An 18,961-nucleotide genomic window follows, 5' to 3' on the forward strand; every position below is an offset into this window, starting at 1 on the left:
GTTCAACAGTTTTGTGAGTTCACTAGAGCTTGCACTTCACACATTAATACTTTATGTTTTTGCTAGTAAATAAAAGTTTCATTTTCAGTATTGTCCTTAGAATATGAGCGTTTTTGTCACTCTTTGTTTCCGTTTGTTAGCAATGGTTGTGCCTATGTCCTGATCTGGTGTGAAGAAAGCCTATGATGCCATGTAGTCCACCAGACATACCTTACATTTCCTGGTTGTTTACCATGTCCATCTTTTTGGTAGGACGACAGTCACCACCAATGCAGACAAGGACAATCGTCGAAGTACAACCCATATGAGGCGGCTGTCTTCACGGCGGAACCGGAGGTTGTACTCAATCTAATATTAGAATTCCTACCCGGAAAATTACCCCTAGTACCCTATGTCGTCGCCATATCAAAAACATCAGTCCGCATCTTTACTGTAATGAGGTCGCGCAGATATTGAAGTGAATTGGCCTTGATAGTTCTCCCAAAATATTAGTATATCATGATTTCTGTGCGGTATCGTCTCCTTATATTTCATTGATATTGCTCAATAGTATGCGTAAGAGTTATTTTAGCTAATTTCAACGTTTGAATAGCCTTTTTGAAAAAGTTTTTAGAATCGAGGTCAAAAGAAATAGTTTTGGTACCAATGGCGTCATCAATGGCGGATTTAGATTGGAGTTCGAGTCGAATTGAAGTTTGGCCATATTTTGTATAAGTTTACAAAATAACGACAAGAAATGTGGCTGTGGTTGATTGGTACATGTCTGCATGAGTTCACACGTCACTGTTCAAATACCGGTTGATGTCATCTCAAGAGAGGGGACAAAGTCACATAATATGGAGCCGTCAAGAAGAAACCTGGTGATTTGTTCACTGGGAATCTTCGTGTGTTATTTCTATTATGGAATTCTGCAGGAAAAGATGTGAGGATTTCCTGTAATGATACAGTAATGTTTGTTGATTTTGATGCAGATAGGATGTATTGTAGGCAGGCTAGGCCTAGACTATAAGTTAAAGTTAGGAGATTTCTACTCGGGTCCGGGTATGGATGCCCCAGTATATATTGGTATTCGGAAAAAACGCTGTGCCCTCTTGTTCATTGAACTCGACTGTACCATAACCATTAACCATTGGCCTAGTATCAGTATCAGACTATCCAAGGCCTAGCTAGCCTACATTATCAGGGCGGCCTACAGTCCCGCCCTAAAGTAAGTTGCGATCGGGAAACCATTGATTTGTTAATTAACAGGGTAACTTACTTTGTGTGAAAAAAAGAGTGATAAGGGCCTTAAAGACGTAGGTCTAATGTTTTCCTAATGCTTGATAACTGATAAATCTTATCATTTTACAGAACAAGAGGGAAATATATGGTTGGAGAGAAGACGGAGAGATTCACATATACTTTGTCATTGGTCTGTGTACAGTGTATCATCAATCTTCTATTTGCAAAGTGTAGTAAGTATTGACCCTCCGAACTTGGGTCATTTATCCCGTTCACATCTTCCATGTGCACAATACACTACTATACTATACTTGTCATGAAAAACCTCTTGTAATTGAGTTTGAGATAATGTGACTCGTGGTTGACATGATATGGTAGTCCCAACTGGAATATTACATTGGAGCTCGGCGGTAGATCGATGTAATTGACCTGAAGGTGTGTTTGGGGTGGATGGAAAATGCAAGCAGGAAATAGAGATAACTGGATAGGGGCCTACAGAAACAATCTTTGAGGAGATTTCTCACCGTCTCTGAAGATGGCCACAACCTTGAGTAGTCGCTAAGTTACACCACTGCCAAATTGCTAAATCAAAAGATACGGTGACTAAACTATTCCCTTAAACATTACCTCCTTGATCCTTTTTCAGTCATTTACCTCAGTGCTGGCAGCAGCGATGCTGAAAGAGACAACACTCCCAAAAAGATGTACGCTACCTGTGCAGTGACGTATCTTTGTGCAATGTTGGCGAGTAACCATGCTCTACAGCATGTCAATTACCCAACCCAGGTGAGCACCGATACCACCCCCTCAGTGGTTTTGGGTGAATTGGTCATCACAGTTCTAGTGGGAGGTGAGACTTGTGTAAGACTTAAAGCTCTGTTGCAGAAGCATATTGCAGAAGTCTTTATTCCGCTCTTCCAACTCCAAAACTTTAAAATATATTGTATTTCTTTCATTCAAGGTTGTTGGCAAGTCAATCAAACCAATTCCTGTGATGATCCTGGGTGTACTGTTGGCCAGGAAGAAGTATCCTCTCCAGAAGTACATGTTCGTCCTCATGATTGTGGTGGGGGTGGCATTATTTATCTATAAGGAGAGCAAGGGAACAAGCAAATCGAGCGGCCAGTCCATCTTGGGGATTGGAGAGATGCTACTGGTGGGTACAACTTTCCATCAATGTCTGTATCCTCGTTTTATTGTGGTAATTGTGACTACTCATGACTAAATTGTCTAAGACAGATACCTTCTTCCATTTTATTGGTGTTGTTCCTTTGTAGGGAATGGGAAGTTGACATCATCAACATAGATATTTGACAAAGAATGTAGTCTCTGTCTATGTCTAATGTTTTGGTGGACACAAGGGACATTGTCACAATCAGGACAAAGCAACTGCTGCTCTGAGGTGTCTGCCTGTACTTTGTCATATAACTCAGTGGTGTGCTTCTGTGAATGATGCTTTCTTCTCTTTCAGTTGCTGTCTCTGGCCCTTGATGGGTTTACCGGTGGCATCCAGGACCGTATTCGTGCCAACTATCGTACCCACGCCCACACTATGATGTTATACATGAACTTCTTCAGTGCTCTCTTGTTGATGACAGGTAAACGTTTGTCTTTGTCCAGTCTCCAGATATTGGAGCTTTGTGCTTATTGAAACCATTCGGCAACTGTAGAGATTGTTCTGTCCTGCATCCAGGGAGCATCCAGGGATCATCAAAGACATTTGTCATTGCCAGAAGGAAGTTTGGATGTGTGAAGCTTTCATCTTGTGAGAGATGGCATTCAATGGTTATCAGGAAAGCTAAGTTTATCCTCGAAAGCCAAGCAGCAGTGGCCATCTCACTTTGGCTGGACTAATTCCTGTGGACTTTGGTCAGAATCTGTCTACTTTCTCCTGACCATTTAACACATCATTCCTGTCATTGTAAACGATCAGTGGTTCTGGATAACCCAACCATTTTCACTACAAATGGAAGTTAAAAAACTTCTTTTTTTCAGGTGTGCTGGTGACAGGCGAGGTATTCAACTTCGTTGCATTTGTGTCACGTCATCCGACCATTCTTATCCATATGCTCTCATTCAGTGTAGCGAGTGCATTGGGACAGGTGAGTGTCTTTAATCACATCTGATGATTCGCAGTCCAAATATCGTGGCTTAGTCGCCCGACACAGACACATTGCTTGTGACCTTAAACAAGTCGCATGTCTTGAATGACCACATTCTGTAAATGAGACGTACCATAGTAAAAAAGTGACCTGTCTCCTCTTCTGTTGTAGAACTTCATCTTCCTGACGGTTGCCAACTTCGGCCCTCTAGCCTGCTCGATTACAACGACAACCCGCAAGTTCTTCACCGTCCTTGGATCTGTCGTTATCTTCGGCAATGTCCTCGCGGGGCGGCAGTGGGTTGGCACTGGTCTCGTATTCAGTGGATTGATCTTGGACAATTTGTACGGAAAGGAGCAAAAGACTGTTAGACCTTGTTGATCGATGGCATTTGGTGTTGGATCTATTTTGAGCTTAGGTTATGTCTGCCATGTGATTGCTGTTGATCCCTTGCTGTGTGGAGCTTGTACTGGCGTCTGACTCTCCATCCGTGGGTTGTGGGTTCAAACCTGGCCCGGTCCAAACTTTGCACTTCAAGGGTAGTGATGTATGAGCTTCTCCTAACCCTGAAGTGCCTCTGTGGAGACGTATGATAGTTGGCAGCAGGTCCGGGTCAAGTGTTCCGTGACCATTTTGCCTACAACCGCCAGTGGGTTTACCATATTTATTCATGTTTTAGCTGTATAGATTCCAGAGGAGGGTTACTGATTCCGACAAACTTCAGGCAAGTTTGTCAAGGCAGTTTTACTATTATTCCACAATCCAATTCGCAATGTTATCTTTTCCAATGTAGTTTTGAAATAATCAGTTATGTGTGTGTACTTAAACTTGCCTTCACATGACAAATCAAGATATACGGGTGTGAGATTTACATCTGGCCAGGGAATTAGTCCACCAATGATCAGATGCATTCCTTGACATAATCATCATGGTTTTCATTTGATCGAAGAACTTCGTATCCTGAACAATGCCTCATTTGGAGCGGTACCATCCAGAATATACATTTCAATAGCAATATTGATCTGTATCCCATCAGCTGATATGGGTGTTGAGTTGTTCGTGGAAACGTTTAACATTTTGGTGCTGTTTGTTTAGGTTGATTGATCATACTGGGTGAGATACCAACAGTAGTACTGCATGTAGTATGCTGTTATGACCTTCTCCATTGTTAGTTACTGCTAGTCTGGTAGTTGTCGTGTATGTGATTGTAGGCTTCCTCTCTTTTGCTTTTAACTTCATATTTTCATTCTTCTGAACTGGGAAGGCCCATTGGGGATTGTGGGACTCTGGTTAGGTTATGTCAGGGCCAGTTAGGTTTCCAACTGAGTTGGATACTTTTGACCAATTGTTGTAGATGTGAAGAGATTGTGGTTTCATGAAAATAAATGTTTTATATCAAACTAAATTTTAGTTTTCTTTTATGAAAGAAAATTGAGGGGCCTGGACAACCGGCCCCTCAAGATGAATCCTCTCAAAAGAGCCGCTAGGTTGTGACGAAAGTCAACAAACATGCAGCAGTGTTTCCGTCATCTGACTTAAAAGTGTTCAATCCGGCTCCCTTGCTTTAATCTATCTTGTTCTGTGTCATCGAGTACGTCTCCACATTCAAGCTCATTTCCCCAGCTGAATACCTTGTGATTGATGTCCCTTCTCAGTAGACATGGTTCATCAAACTGAACATCTCCATTATGGGTGACAATAGACTCGCCAGGCTCCATTGTGACAGATGAAATAACCCAAGAAGTGCCCTCCGCCCCAATGAAATGTCTAACAGAAAGGATTCCAGCCTACTGTGGCCCAGTGAGATCAGTCTAATGAACCAGTGTGATGAGATATGTTGAAAAACAAAGCGAACTGACAACAATTTTTCCATAAATAACAAGTTTAATTTCTAAGTATACATGATTATACAATTAAGTTCTCGGGCATCCCAGCCATACAATCACTGCTATTAATGATAATAGGAAACAAGAATGTACTAAGTACCTGGCAATACAGTTTGGCAATATGTGTTCCAAACAAAATTACAAACAAACTCAAGGACGGCTGATCAACGAAAGAATTCTAAATACTTGTAAACATTGAGTAAAAGAATTTACAACAAAAGAGTTCATGATGGAAAGTGACACGTCTCCATCTAAACAACAGAATAAGGGCCCAGTTGTTAGAAAGCATGTCAGCTTGTAACATCACGTTGACCTAGTGTTTATGTACACTGATCTACATGATGTTTAAAGTAAGGATGTGTTCTAACAACTGGACCCTGTATTTTGGTACTGTATCAAGAAGAACAATCAAAGCTTTCTGACCCTGCAGGTCAGTGTGCAGCTAGATAACCAGCTCTAGCAGGTGCATGATATCAACAAAGTCATAATCTTAAAGTTCATTTTATTACTTCCTATAGTTGGAACAGCGTTGCTGCCATATTGGCCATCAATGTCAAGTGACCTTGTAGATAAACACTTAGCTATGACATAAAATGTCTGATGTCCTCAAAGTGTCATCTAATTTTGATACCCAACAAGGTGGAATTCATATGAATCGCATGGCAATTGTGACGTAAATGAATAATCTCTATACGAAGGCTCTCCTCAGTCCGCTATGTAGAACTCGGGCAGTGCTCAGTTGGTTTTCCAACGTAGTGCTCAAAACCTGATGGGTATTCTTCCAAGTAATTGCCTCTTAGATATGCTGCCATTGTCAAGATATAGGCCTATAATCTAGCTAATCTATTTACATATACATTTATCATAAGATATAAATGAAGATAATAAACAGACCTATTATGCGATATGTTTGAGGGCAATTCTGTTACAGTAAACAATAACACCATCAACAACCGCAAGATTTTGAACCATTTCCATGAAGATGCACTTGAAGGGAATGTTTTAAAACTGACTTTATGACGGTATTTCATACATTCTAGAAAATAGTTTCAAATACTACTTATATCCAATTCTGCAATTGAATCGTCTAGCACTTGAAGATAACTGTGTCCCGCATCGCGCGCTAATATCTGACTACATGTACGTCATGCTCATTTTTTTCTGAAAAAAATTAGAAAAAATTGAAAACAAGATAACACAGCGGTTTGGGCAAGTTGCGTCAAGCAGTGCTCAATGACAACACGCATCTTAAGTTGATTTGAAAAAGGCTTTAAGCTACCACTGCTAAGTCTAGAAGTCAACACATGTTACTTAATGCTTCTACAATCATCATTTACATAATATTATTTGTATGAACGAACACTGCTGCACTAGCATGCCAGATACCTGCTTTGGTTTGTTCAAACCATTTTCAAATAGCCTGGAGTGGGCTAAATGTCACAGGGCAAATCAAGAATTGGAAACATACAGATGATTATTGTATTATCAAGATAGGACATCAGATGCATATACTGAAATAACCGACAGTTTCTTGTGACATGCTCATTGGGATAAAAGATGCACCAGTGTGACAGGTAAAGCACTTTGCTGTGCTCTCAGGGTTAGATTTGGAAGGAGGGATTTAGCAACCATCCACTCTGGCGAGACTAGACTCGTGCAGGAGAATCTCCGTCAAGCAAATCACATTCAAATTCCTTCAGTACCAGCTTCACTCTTCCCACATTTGAAACTAATTTTTCACAAAATAATTTGAAAAAGACTTGGATGACAAATTTCAATATAAACAGTAGATGAAATGAAATTTTGTTCCAAAATGATGTAAATATTGAAAATTTGGTGAAAAGCTTGGCCTAAAATGTCGTCTGCAGTGAAACTTTGGTACGAAACGAATCGCCCCTATCACACTTACTTGTACGGTTCACCTATGAGAACACACATGAGCTTTCTGTAGTCGCCAGATACGTCGTCCTGAAATAGAAATAGGCACGTGAGCAGATGACAACGGGACTTTAAGACCAACACCATTCGGGAGCTTACCCCGCCTCGCTGTGTTTCTGGTGCCTGACAGTAAATAGTGCCACAAAGTACATTTCATTTGCAACCTTATAAACTTGTCAGCGCGAGATGCATTTTAACATTTTAAAATAGGCCTTCAAATGTATTGAAATCTACATCGTAATGCATTATTGTACATTAGGTTTATTTAAAATCTGAGTCCCACATGTCTTGGAGTGTCGTGTATGAGTGCACATAACAGTTTCTTGTAGTCTCCAGAGATGTCATCCTGAAATTAGGATAACCAATGAACAAGACACTGCGCGGTTATGGAACGCGCAGCATGATTATTTACTGTACTATTTCAGCTCAGTGTTGTGTCGTTGATTCTTTCACTTCCACACAAATGAATGTATTCTCTTCAAGTCTTAATAAGTCCCATGAGAACCTTGTAATGAGAGGGTGGCCAGGGTTCTGAATCAAGACATACAGCTGCCCCCCTCCAGACATTTCCCCCCATTGATTGCCCTTGGACATCTACTGCCTCAACAAGCATCCCTCAAAAATCTCCTGCTGGGGCATATAAGTACCGTTTTTTTCAAAACTACGTCTCCTTCTCTTGCTAAAATCTTTTTGAATATGATATGATGATACTTACAATGACCCAATCGTACAGCGTCCCCTTAAACAACTTGGCAAACTCTGCCTTAATCTGGACCATGTCCGTCTCGCATCTGGAGACAATGATCCTGACGAGTGTGTTGTCATCTGTCCCAAGTCCCTTCATCGCTTTCTGAAGGGCCATCGCGAAATATGTAGGCTTGTATTTGATACAACGCACTTGAAGAAAACAAAGATGAAGGTTAGGTGAGAGTTGTCAACATTTGCTGTCCACCACTGTAATTTTCACAAAAACAAAGGTGTGCGTGGAAAAATATCTGAAGAAATGTCTATCACATTCACTCTCGGACCAATGTTTCGTGATTTTGTTCACACTATTTTGTCACATGACACAAGCAATCGCAAACAGATGACACAGCCCAAGATTACAAATAATGGCACTCTGTTTATTCTCAGTACTCACCCACTGTCAGCATGCCATTCTTTAAATCTCCCGACATTTCACTTTTTATAGACTCCTCAATGTCCTTATGTGCTATTTTTTCGTACTCTTCGAAAACAGCGCGTAGGTGAGGGTAACTTCTCGAACACAAAATGACGTTGAACCTGAGGAAATGAGAACAGCGTAAGTTAGCTTGAGTCTGGTTGCACCGCCCTACCGAGTGACTCTATACTCATGTCAATAAGCCCAGAAGAAGCAAAACAGAGAACGTGAAACATTGGTTTAGGTCCGGTGTTCGGTGTTTTTCGATCCCATCATTTTGTCATGAGTCATCCCCATGCAAAAGAAAGCTGAAGGTGTAAGTGCAATAACCGTTTTTTCACGTGAACACTTGCAAGTCAAATGAATTTCATCCAAAACTCTCAACTTCATAAGTCACAGGTATAGTGCAAAAGTCAATACGATGTTAAATCATTTGCAATCATTTCAATGCAAATGCCTAAACAAATTTGAACAAAATATCATCAAGAAATGCAGTACAAATGATGCCTACCCTCTATCACTGAAACAATATAGAAACTGACTTGAGATCAATCTATATCATGCCAATTGAGTAAATATTACCTCAGACTGAACGACGTTTTGTGATGTGTTGTGTGTCTGTGTCTGATGCAAGAATAGAGGGAACATGTCAAGTATGACTCTACTCAATCATGGACATTGAACATGTAGAGAGCCTCTACACTGACATTTAGCAATAAGAGGATCCAAGTTGGCAATAACCTTCTCTCTCTTTGGTTAAATTTGACATCATGTTTTCCCAGACACTTTGGTGATTAGCTCTTTCTTATCAAACTCTGGTGGGAACGCCACAAGCGATGCAGCTCTGCTGTCTGACGTCATACAAGCATATCGTACCTTGATTCATCGGTTCCCCACTTCTTCTCACCGGCCTGGAATAAATCCTCCGCATCTTTCTTGGCTTTGTTGCGATCAAACTCCGGATTCTCGTCTCTTGAAGCTTGTAATAATGAGATCATCAACCGTTTGTAATGACCTGACGTCTCTGATTCAATATCTGCCTCAAGATCCCGGTTATATACTGAAATTGAAGATACATGTATTGATTTATTAAGTGTTTATCAAATGTTTGTCCTCGACTATAAACCGAAACAGGCAAAGACTCTTGTTATCTTCACAGCAAGAGCTTCAAGCTTACACAACCAGTACCAAACGTACCTCTTTTATATGTTGATTTGATCATCTCCATCTGTTTGCTTGTACGTGTGCAGATAATCTCAATCAGCGCGTCCTCGTCTGTGCCTAGACCCTTCATCGCTTTCCTGAGCTCAGCTGCATCATACTCATCCGGAGCGCGGCACAATGCCAGACAGGCGTCCAAGAAGTGACTGCTCAGCTCACTCTTGAGTTCTTTCATGAGATCCTGGAATCACAATGTTATTTGAAGTCAGAATGCATCAAAATGCGGGACGGCACATACCTAACACTGAGAGTTGATTACGAGATGTAGGAACATGGCCTGTAACCTTGGGCAATAAAGCGTAACAGTGTTCCGCTGGTAAAACATGGTCAATCTTACCTTGCCGAACATCATTTTGAACTGCTTGACGATCTGCATCCTCTGAGTGACTGACCGGTAACCAAGGACATCAATGATGGCTTGCTCGTCTGTCCCTGTAATCAAAATGAAGGAAATTTGACAACATTGCAGGGTTAGACGGGAGGCGCAAGGCAAAGAGCTTCGATGACGGAGACCAAAGACCAACAAACAAATCACAAGTGTCAGATTTCTGTGATGTTCTTGTGTAATCAATACCTGTAGTGCTACCATGTTCTACTGAACGGTGGTCTACTCTACCAAGAAGGGAGGGAACCCTGATCATGTGAGATGAGTGATAATCAGGCAGCTGACTTACCTAAACCCTTCATTGCCTTCCTTAGCTTCTCAGAGTCAGTCTCTGCATCAAAGTTCTCGGCTGGTTTCAGCGTACCCTCCTGATCATACTCCTCTGTCTCAAAAAATGGCACCTCCTCCGCAACCTTTCGTTTATTCTCCTCTGGCTTTGGTTTTTCTTTCTTTGGTGGAGGCGCCGCTTGTTCCTTAGAAGGACGCCGCGGTGCCTGAGCCTTCTCGACCTTCTTCGGTGGTGGGGCTGCGGTTTCCGACTTTTTAACTCCTGGTTTGCCAAGTTGTATTGTGATGAGGTAGCTGTCTGCACTTTCGTCCATATCTGCACTGAGAATCTGAAAATAGGTTGCAAAATCTTACAGTCGTATAGTTGAGAGAGAAACTGTCAAGACTGCTCTGTGCTCAACCGATGCTGTGTCTTCTGGATTTGTGGGAGCAGGGAGTCTGCGACATTTAGCAAGTAAGAATATCTGTACCTAATAGTCCCAAAGGGATCAGCAGTATAAATTCAAGCCAAGCCTTGTAAATAAAACCACATCTACGATGAGTTTGGCTTGCTCAGGATATTATATTGGCTTTGAGAATGAAATCTAGCTCTTACCTTTCCAAGTTTCGGCTGTGATACTGATGCTCTGAAGTTTGGGTCTCTCTTAGCGTAGTCTAGGAGATGGGCGTAAATATGTGATATCTGTTTTTTGACGTCTCCGTTGCCAGCACTGACAGGCATCAGTGTTGGCTCCTTTGGTTCAGGTTTAGACTGTGGAACAACCACAGGAATGTCTTGCTTTGCGGCTTCGATAGCTTTTCTAACATCCTTCACAGTCATTTGGGCAGTGTCATCTAATTTCTGGAAGGGAACACAAGGATACAATGACACATTATGAGAATGCTTCAACTCGTGATTGACGTAACATGCACTCGTATACCCACCAACTGGTGAGTCGGTCTGGTCACAAATCCATTTCGATGATCTGAAGTATAAACGTCATAAGCATGAAACCTGGACAATTCCTAATAAAAGAGGCAGAGCTGTTGTCTGCTGATGTATTACTTTATATCTCAGTGCAAGTCATATTGGAACTGTCACACACATGACGGGGATGCCACTGGACGTAATTCAAATTCCAGTTTGCTGTAATCCTTTTTGGAAGGAGTCCAAGAAGCAAGAAGAGGTCCTCATGGTGAATGATGATGACACAGATCTGACCTCTTTCCTGCTGCATATGGTCTCAGGTTCATACAGAGGTTAAGGGCAGTAACTGAAGCTGACAGTGTCTGACAGGAGAGATGATAACAAATCTGACAACATTATCAAAATCTAATTCATTTATTGCACTATCACAGTGTTTACAGAGGTAAGATACGATTGATGAGATTGTCTTTTGGCTGAAGGTAAAGTTATGATCTGAATCGAGATCGAGAATCATGGGGCTCAAACACATTCTGGCAAGGGGTTGCTGTTCTTATCCTGACATCAGTGCTGTTGTAGTCCTTGCAAATCTTGTCGTTTCCTTTCCATGACCGAATGAGCAGTGGCATGTCAGGTTGATCAGGCAGGTCTAGCTCTCCTGCCGAAGGAAAGACGAGATTGTGAATACGCTGGCTGCGGCAGTATCTGGTGCTTTTATCCCTCAGATTGCTCTCTCATCAGGTCACAGCGCAGAGTGCAAATTAATAACGCCCGCAAAACGTTCCGCCTAACAGTACACATTCTCGAGAAACAAAAACATACTCAGCTGTATAAAAACTATATTTATTCATAATTTGAAATAAAAAAGCTAATAGAAAAAGCAGTAGAAATCAAGCAGAAAAGAAGACCTACCTGCATAACCTGGTTTGTTAAGTTCCCTAACTGCTGCGTAGAGATACCAGACGGTCCTTCTGTAATCCGTGGTGCCTCTGGTTTTGGGGGTGCAGGCTGAAATACTGTCCCATGTGGGCCTACATTCAGGGCTGGCCACTGATCTGGTGGTACCCCCCACAAGTTGATCTGTGTCCCTGAGTAGTTGGTGGGATTGAATGGCCCGTCAACTGGAATGAAATAGAAACATTTAAGGAAAGATGTGGTACATGTATTTCAGTAGAACCTCTCTATTAAGGATACCCTTAGGACTGACAAGTGGTGTCATTAATAAAAGGTGTCATCATATCTTCTGAAATTACAGTCTATATCATATTGACCTACTCACCGTCATGTGTCCCAGCTCCAGCGGCCCCAGGTGTTCCCCAGGCTTCTTTTGGCATGTGTGACGGCACCAACGCCTTAGAATCTTTAGAATCTTTCTTTTCATCTTTCTTTTTCTTTTCCTTTTCTTTTTCTTTTTCTTTATCTTTCTTTTCTTTGTCTTTTTTCTCCTCTCCTTTCTTCTTTTTCTTCTCCTTTTCTTTGTCAGCCTTCTCCTTTTCCTGGAGTGAAAGCAATTAGACTTAACTCAACCGAATGAGTACAATTGGATAAGAAGGTTAGTTGTAATAAATGCAGGGCTGGATTTCAACTTAGACATTAAGAAAAAGTTAATTGCAGTGACTGGTGGGAAAGTTAACAAACCACTAGACATGTACGTTCGAAAGATATTAAGTCTGCCTCTTTTCTTACTTAAAGAATACAAAGAACTACAGTAGAACCTCTCTATTAGGGAGACAAGTGCTGACAATATTAGAGAGGTTAGATGAAACAGAGAGCTGTCAATATTAGAGAGGTTAGATGAAAAGGAATCAAACAATTTGGGACTAAAACCCTTGAGCTCTAGCATCTGAAGCCTACATGTGCTATCCTACAAAGTACTACGCATCAGTTAGTTTTAAAGCTGACTAATTTTACTACTTTTAAACCCCTGAGGACTGAAGACATTACCCAAATATGAAACACAAGCAGTCCAAGGATAAGAATCAAGGATTGTGACTGCGGCTTTCGGAGGTGTCTGATTTCTTACGAAATTTGTTATTTACGGTTCAGCAAAACTTTTGAAATGCCTTCAGTCCAGAAGGATTGATGGTGAGCAGCCTAGTAGGCCTACGTTTTCTGGCTTCTCCTTCTTCTCTTTTTCCTTCTCTTTTTCTTTATCTTTCTCTTTTTCCTTCTCTTTTCTTTCCCCTTTTTCTGTTTCTTTCACCTTTTCCTTCTCTCTTTTTATGTTTCTCTGAAGCTTCTCTCTTTCCATGTCCAGTTTCTCTTTTTCTTCTTCAAGCTTCTCCCTTTCTTCCTCTAGTTTTTTTCTCTCCTTCTCTTCTCTCTCTTTTTCCTTCTCCCTCTCTTTTTCCTTCAAGGAAAACATTGAGATTAGAGAAGACTGGCCACCTCTTGGCTGCGGGTTCAGTCCGGGCCCGGTCTTTCCACTTATTCGAAGTTTCCTCATGATCTCAATCCAGTGTCCATGTTCTTGTAAGAGCTAAAATTGCTTCATTAACCTCAGCTCTCAACTCTACACATACATTTTTCTTACTTGTAAATCAGCAGTTTAATGGATTTGGGTAACCTAAGATACAGTCCTTCAGTCCTTGGGGTTCAAATAATAGCAATAATAGCAAAGTGAATATTAAGAACTATCTCGGAAACGACATACATACCTTCTTTTTCTCCTCTTTTTCTTTCTTCTTCTTTTCTTTCGCTTTTCGTTCCTTCTCAAAATCAACATCCGATTCGCTGCTGACGAAACTCATGATGTCCGATTCACCTTCAGATGATGAGTATTCAGGCTCCAGTTCCTCAACGTTGAACGTCTTGGTGACGACACTGCTCTCACTCCGGCCATCTCTGCAAGAAAATACAGGGCTGCATTTCAGTACAAGAGCAGTGTTCATTTCCCTGCTTTGAGTGTGACGGGATCTTTGTATCATAAGGTAAAGTGTCTTACCCAAAGGCATATGACTTACTAACCTGGTGATGGCGAGACACCTCAGTGTCCTTTTCCCTGGTTTGAGTGTGAAGGGAGCTTTGTAGCGGAACGTGGCCTCCTTGCCACCCACCTTGGGGCTGAATGGGTTCGGCTTGGTGCCATCTGTGGTGAAGTAGACTCGGCAGCCTGGTGATTCTGAAAATGATGAATTGAGAAATTATAATTTGGCGTAACTTTCTCTTGCATAAGGGGTTAATCCAGCCATTTTTGTTCAAATTTGAAGGATGCTTGTTTTCTGACATTGTATTCGGTGCTATCTATCTTTCATCAATGGTACCCTTTCTTATATCAGTACTAGTAGATATTGACTTTTATAATAGCTCAATTCCCCTAGGGTTGCCCTTTAATTGAGCTTACATTCTGCTCATATCGTAAGCCACTTAGAGGAGTTAAACAGATACAAACTTCAGCCCATAAATATACAAAGGATGTTTTTGGGATGACCAGCCATAAAAATAAACATCATAAACATCGGCATCTTGTGACCTAGGTCTTTTAGAAATACATATATAAATGAAGTCTGCTTACCAGTGTATAACTCTAGGTATGTTTCTGTGTCTATGAGGTTGAGCGGCTTGCCAATCTCCGGGGGCCGGAGGGCAATAATCGATGGCGGTATAATGGCACCGCTACTCGGCATGTCGTCAGACTGAAGAACAATGAAGAATTAAGTATTTAAACACATGGGAAGACGATACTACACAAGGTTAGCTCGGCCTGGAAATTTGCGATCAGTTTTTACTTTTAAAATCCCATGACACTCACGAAAAACAATCCTACCTCAGCTTGGTCATGAATGAGATAATGTTCCATATCCATGTGATGAGCCTTATGCCTCTGCCAATGCAAATGTGAGGCTTTTTCATCATTTTCCATGATTAGATAGAACTTTGCTGCATGAATGTTACAACAAAACTGACACCAAATACACATTAACTTCTCTATAACCTTTGAAAGGATTATAAACAAAATATTGATTTTGCATAACTTGTTCAGCAAAATGCCAGAGACCAGCTTAACTTTAATAAAGGATTAACACTAATCCTTATTATCGATTACTTACTACCAGTACCAGTTGGTCCATCTGGGATAAAATACCAAAAAGTCAATTGTTTTCTTTTAATAATCTTAACTTCACCAAATTTAACAACTGTTGGTCAATTTGGGGGACGTGGGCTTTGCGAATCCTGGTTCAGACACCAACCATTGGAGAGCAAAAATAGTTATCTAGGCCTATAGACAGAGCTCAGGGAAATAAGAGCAGTACATGATGTCCATGAGTACAGTCAGTGTTCACAGTTGCACTAAGCATACAGTAGGCCTACAGCCTCCAGTCCAGGGGCAGGGCACAATCTGAAAAATATTGCTCTCAGAACATCATGTTTCAGTTCTGAAAACAAGGATAAAGTATGGCAAACTGCATTGTAACTGTGAAGAAACATATATTCTTACATTTAGGTATCTAGATGCCGAAATCGGATGATAATGCTAGCCACCGTAGTGCTGTAAATGGGGGACAACAAGATTCTTTTCCAAGCTTTGTTGATGTTGTTGTCAAGTCAATCAACACATCCTTACCTCCAGACATAATTAGTGTAGGAGAGTTCCAAGCACCTGGTTCATTCTCCAAGCGTCGTCAATTGTAATTTCTACCGCCAAGTTTCACTTAAACTACTGACTCTGCCACAGTTGACGATGTAACGGGTGTATGTAAATTTCGACTTTACGGCCGAAGACCGGGAGATCGGCAGCTTTCGGAAGTGACGTCAGCATAGTTCCTTTCAATCAATTCCTGTGAAACCGCCTGGTTTTCTCATTTACAGGTGATTTTAATCCGCTTTGATCGCTATGAATGTATATGTGATTGATATATAAACGCATTATTCCTGTTCTATATGTCCCATCATACGATTTTTTGATAAATTGGTTCGGGGATCCTTCAAGAACGAGTTGGATTTGCGGTTCGAAGTTGGTGTCATTTTGGCATGGATTGGCTGCTGCTGTGCATGCTGTGTGAATACATTACCTGTTGTACAGCGTAAAAATGTACACTCGGTCCGTTTGGAATGTTGTGTGCAGTGTGTGTGTGCGCTGCTAAAAGCTAGAGCCATGCCCAGCCAGTAGCAGTGTTGTTGTCTTTATTCCCTGTGAGTTCATTCAATCATGTAATATGATCCGTCCGTCCCAACCAAGAAACTTGCAAATGATGACCAATTTTTTCCCCAGCTTATCGATAGATGCTGATTCAGTGCTATGTCAAGCCAAATTCTCCTGATGCAAGCAAAATAACTTTTCTTGTCAATTCCAGTTGGGGAAGATCAATCAGATCTCTGGGACGATATCAATCAGATGAGTTGAGTTATACTGATTGTGGTTCTTTTCAGAATGACTTCCGACGCTGTTGAGAAGCCTGTTGAGGATGTGAAGTTGGAGGATGCCAACGACAACTCCGGCACAGAGTCTGATTCGGAGGAATCCGTACCGGAATTGGAAGACGCTGATGGCCACACAGCAACCAGTCCAGGGGTAGGTAGTAGTCTGTTGTCTGTAATCAGGTATATGTAAATGTTGGTATGTCAAGATGGCACTGTTCTGAAGTAAAGATATTCTGTTGAAAAGAAACCTGAGATACTTGCAAATGATGACTTATTTTTTCCCCAGCTTATCGAAAAATGCTGATTCTGTGCTATGTCAAGCCAATTCAACCTGATGCAAGTAACAGATGCCTTCAACTGAGGAGTATAAACACAACTTTTCAACCTTCTTTTGAGGTACTAGGGATGACTCTGATTTAAATGAGTCAGAACCAACTGACCAACTTCAGGTCAGTGGTTAAGATTTTGACTTTAAATCTGTTTTTCATTTTCACAGGTGTCGGCCACCACCGGTGTTCATGAGGAGCCAATCAGCAGAGCAAAACAAAGTCGAAGTGAGAAAAAGGCCAGGAAAGCTCTTATCAAGCACAGTGAGTGACTCAAATGTGATGGTTCAACAACCACTTGCATCTCCTCCATCAGATCAATGTCCTGCAAATGATGACTAATTTTTTCCCCAGCTTATCGACAAATGCTGATTCAGTGCTATGTCAAGCCAATTCAACCTGATGCAAGACTGAAGTTGTCTAAGCTCAAAAGTTAATGGTTGTGAATGAACTCTTTCAGTTTGTTGATTTGTTTTACAGACCTGCGGCCGGTTACAGGAGTCACCCGTGTTACCATCAGAAAAGCTAAGAACATCTTATTTGTGATCCCTAAGGCTGATGTTTACAAAAGTCCTGCATCGGACACATATATCATATTCGGAGAGGCCAAGGTAAAGATATACCAGGTTGTGATGGTCAAATTGACAGAACTTGGGAGTAAAAGTACAGTGCGACCTTGCTGTGTGCATGTACTTGCACATCAAATCAATGTCTTGCAAATGATGACTAATTTTTTCCCCAGCTTATCGACAAATGCTGATTCAGTGCTATGTCAAGCCAATTCAACCTGATGCAAGACAAAACAGACATACGGCCATATTTTTCCTGACTGAACTTAAAAAGGTCGATGGCCCAGATTGGCCTCTATGTCAATGTGGAAAGATGTCAGTGCAGAATTGTTAAAACTGTTCTATTCTCTTCAGATTGAGGATCTTAGCAACCAGGCCCAAATTTCGGCCGCAGAAAAATTCAAATCCCCTGATGCTAATCCAGCTGGTGAGGGTCTCCCGAGCACCGTCTCGCAGCCTATTCAAGAAGAAGACGAAAATGATGATGAGGTAAGAAATGGGATAACGTTTCACTTGCTTACCACCAATGTACAAAAGGATTTTTGGTGTATTCTGTTTAGCCTTGCTGTCTAACATGGCATGCAGGCAGTCTTGCAAATGATGACTTATTTTTTCCCCAGCTTATCGACAAATGCTGATTCAGTGCTATGTCAAGCCAAATCTTCCTGATGCAAGACCATGAATATATATGTTACAGTAGAGCCTTGTAAACATCCCAAATTATAGGCAAACTATTCACAAGATTTTGTGTTGGAAGATTTTTCAGTTACGCAATCGTGATCATGTGTTCTACTCATGCTTTCAGGTTGATGAGACGGGTCTGTTATCTAATGACATTGAACTCGTTATGGAGCAAGCCAGTGTCAAACGGGCGAAGGCGGTCCGGGCGTTAAAAAATAATGAAAATGATATCGTAAATGCTATTATGGTAAGTATCCGGTTTAAACTTACTAGATTACTTGTTGTAAATGCTGCTGGGTCTTGCAAATGATGACTATTTTTTTCCCCATCTTATCGACAAATGCTGATTCAGTGCTATGTCAAGCCAATTCTACCTGATGCAAGACCCCAATAGACCGGCAGGGTTCAATTTGTATTGACCTAATGGTGAGGACATCTGTTAACCCTGAAATATTTGTTGACAGCAACTCCATGGTGCTCATTTGTCCCCGACTAATCCTTGTCCATCCTCTCTTTTCAGGAGTTGACGATGTAGAACAAACTGCCTCTGGGGACTAAACATTGGGAGGGAGATAACTAGTGCTGCATGCAAAATGTGGAAACACATTTTGTTTTGGGTTGGATTTTTTTGATACTATATTATAAACTCTTGTAAAATATTAATTATCGTGTAATAATAATGCCGAAAAATACAACTATATGTTTTGTTTCTGTTTGTAAGTTATGCAGAAGGAGGGAGAATATCGTCATTCTGATTGGCCTTGGAAATGGTTTCTTGTGAAACTCAGGTGATGAGTAGACGGGTGAGGAAACTCCTGGATGTGATTGGAACCAACCCCACGCTGTACAAGACTATCTGACCTGTCATTGGGAGGCGCGGAGAGACTTTCAATGTTCACAAAGGTGGTTGTGAATTG

The 18,961-nt window shown here is 41.2% G+C and overlaps 3 protein-coding genes and 5 non-coding genes across 10 annotated transcripts; 7 read left to right on the top strand and 1 right to left on the bottom strand.

Moving 5' to 3' along the window:
• The first annotated feature begins 678 nt into the window (after window positions 1–678).
• On the top strand, window positions 679–4,705 carry LOC135498292 (solute carrier family 35 member B1-like). Its single transcript, XM_064788540.1, has 7 exons — window positions 679–922; window positions 1,351–1,454; window positions 1,868–2,007; window positions 2,183–2,377; window positions 2,693–2,819; window positions 3,217–3,323; window positions 3,495–4,705. The coding sequence occupies exons 1-7, from the start codon at window positions 768–770 to the stop codon at window positions 3,702–3,704; spliced, it is 1,038 nt and encodes a 345-aa protein (XP_064644610.1). The 5' UTR covers window positions 679–767; the 3' UTR covers window positions 3,705–4,705.
• A 989-nt stretch (window positions 4,706–5,694) lies between these two features.
• LOC135498269 (myb-like protein X) lies at window positions 5,695–15,667 on the bottom strand. 3 transcript variants are annotated; one of them, XM_064788497.1, is made up of 16 exons: window positions 15,546–15,667; window positions 14,622–14,742; window positions 14,075–14,228; window positions 13,765–13,951; window positions 13,311–13,457; window positions 12,387–12,603; window positions 12,020–12,228; window positions 10,799–11,044; window positions 10,205–10,532; window positions 9,868–9,962; window positions 9,507–9,711; window positions 9,186–9,369; window positions 8,289–8,431; window positions 7,863–8,044; window positions 7,119–7,177; window positions 5,695–6,370 (listed from the first exon to the last, which is right to left on the bottom strand). In XM_064788497.1, the coding sequence occupies exons 2-16, from the start codon at window positions 14,731–14,733 to the stop codon at window positions 6,361–6,363; spliced, it is 2,478 nt and encodes an 825-aa protein (XP_064644567.1). In that variant the 5' UTR covers window positions 14,734–14,742; window positions 15,546–15,667; the 3' UTR covers window positions 5,695–6,360. The 3 variants fall into 3 exon arrangements, with proteins under 3 accessions (XP_064644567.1, XP_064644566.1, XP_064644568.1); XM_064788496.1 differs by having other exon boundaries at window positions 13,215–13,457; XM_064788498.1 differs by lacking the exon at window positions 13,311–13,457.
• Window positions 15,668–15,847: 180 nt separating this feature from the next.
• On the top strand, window positions 15,848–18,739 carry LOC135498300 (nascent polypeptide-associated complex subunit alpha-like). Its single transcript, XM_064788556.1, has 7 exons — window positions 15,848–15,916; window positions 16,478–16,619; window positions 16,965–17,058; window positions 17,275–17,405; window positions 17,718–17,852; window positions 18,169–18,291; window positions 18,565–18,739. The coding sequence occupies exons 2-7, from the start codon at window positions 16,479–16,481 to the stop codon at window positions 18,577–18,579; spliced, it is 639 nt and encodes a 212-aa protein (XP_064644626.1). The 5' UTR covers window positions 15,848–15,916; window position 16,478; the 3' UTR covers window positions 18,580–18,739.
• LOC135498510 (small nucleolar SNORD12/SNORD106) lies at window positions 16,722–16,812 on the top strand. The gene has a single exon (XR_010449087.1). It is a non-coding gene; the product is annotated as a small nucleolar SNORD12/SNORD106 (small nucleolar RNA).
• Window positions 17,116–17,206, top strand: LOC135498508 (small nucleolar SNORD12/SNORD106). The gene has a single exon (XR_010449085.1). It is a non-coding gene; the product is annotated as a small nucleolar SNORD12/SNORD106 (small nucleolar RNA).
• On the top strand, window positions 17,504–17,594 carry LOC135498506 (small nucleolar SNORD12/SNORD106). The gene has a single exon (XR_010449083.1). It is a non-coding gene; the product is annotated as a small nucleolar SNORD12/SNORD106 (small nucleolar RNA).
• Window positions 17,951–18,041, top strand: LOC135498507 (small nucleolar SNORD12/SNORD106). Its single transcript, XR_010449084.1, has one exon. It is a non-coding gene; the product is annotated as a small nucleolar SNORD12/SNORD106 (small nucleolar RNA).
• Window positions 18,341–18,431, top strand: LOC135498505 (small nucleolar SNORD12/SNORD106). The gene has a single exon (XR_010449082.1). It is a non-coding gene; the product is annotated as a small nucleolar SNORD12/SNORD106 (small nucleolar RNA).
• Window positions 18,740–18,961: the final 222 nt, after the last annotated feature.

The sequence above is a fragment of the Lineus longissimus genome, chromosome 13 (assembly GCF_910592395.1).
Source record: "Lineus longissimus chromosome 13, tnLinLong1.2, whole genome shotgun sequence".
Lineage (NCBI taxonomy): Eukaryota > Metazoa > Nemertea > Pilidiophora > Heteronemertea > Lineidae > Lineus > Lineus longissimus.

What these genes read in the sequence shown, in the direction of transcription:
- LOC135498292 (XM_064788540.1), top strand. Translation starts at nt 768, where the DNA reads ATGAGTTCACACGTCACTGTTCAAATACCGGTTGATGTCATCTCAAGA. An exon ending in GGATTGGAGAGATGCTACTG is followed by an intron (nt 2,378 to 2,692) that starts GTGGGTACAACT and finishes CTTCTCTTTCAG; the next exon opens with TTGCTGTCTCTGGCCCTTGA. An exon ending in TAGCGAGTGCATTGGGACAG is followed by an intron (nt 3,324 to 3,494) that starts GTGAGTGTCTTT and finishes CTTCTGTTGTAG; the next exon opens with AACTTCATCTTCCTGACGGT.
- LOC135498300 (XM_064788556.1), top strand. Translation starts at nt 16,479, where the DNA reads ATGACTTCCGACGCTGTTGAGAAGCCTGTTGAGGATGTGAAGTTGGAG. An exon ending in GAAAGCTCTTATCAAGCACA is followed by an intron (nt 17,059 to 17,274) that starts GTGAGTGACTCA and finishes TTTGTTTTACAG; the next exon opens with ACCTGCGGCCGGTTACAGGA. An exon ending in AAGACGAAAATGATGATGAG is followed by an intron (nt 17,853 to 18,168) that starts GTAAGAAATGGG and finishes TCATGCTTTCAG; the next exon opens with GTTGATGAGACGGGTCTGTT.
- LOC135498269 (XM_064788496.1), bottom strand. Translation starts at nt 14,733, where the DNA reads ATGCCGAGTAGCGGTGCCATTATACCGCCATCGATTATTGCCCTCCGG. An exon ending in TAACAAACCAGGTTATGCAG is followed by an intron (nt 11,045 to 12,019) that starts GTAGGTCTTCTT and finishes GTTCCCTTCCAG; the next exon opens with AAATTAGATGACACTGCCCA. An exon ending in TCAAAATGATGTTCGGCAAG is followed by an intron (nt 9,712 to 9,867) that starts GTAAGATTGACC and finishes TTGTGATTCCAG; the next exon opens with GATCTCATGAAAGAACTCAA.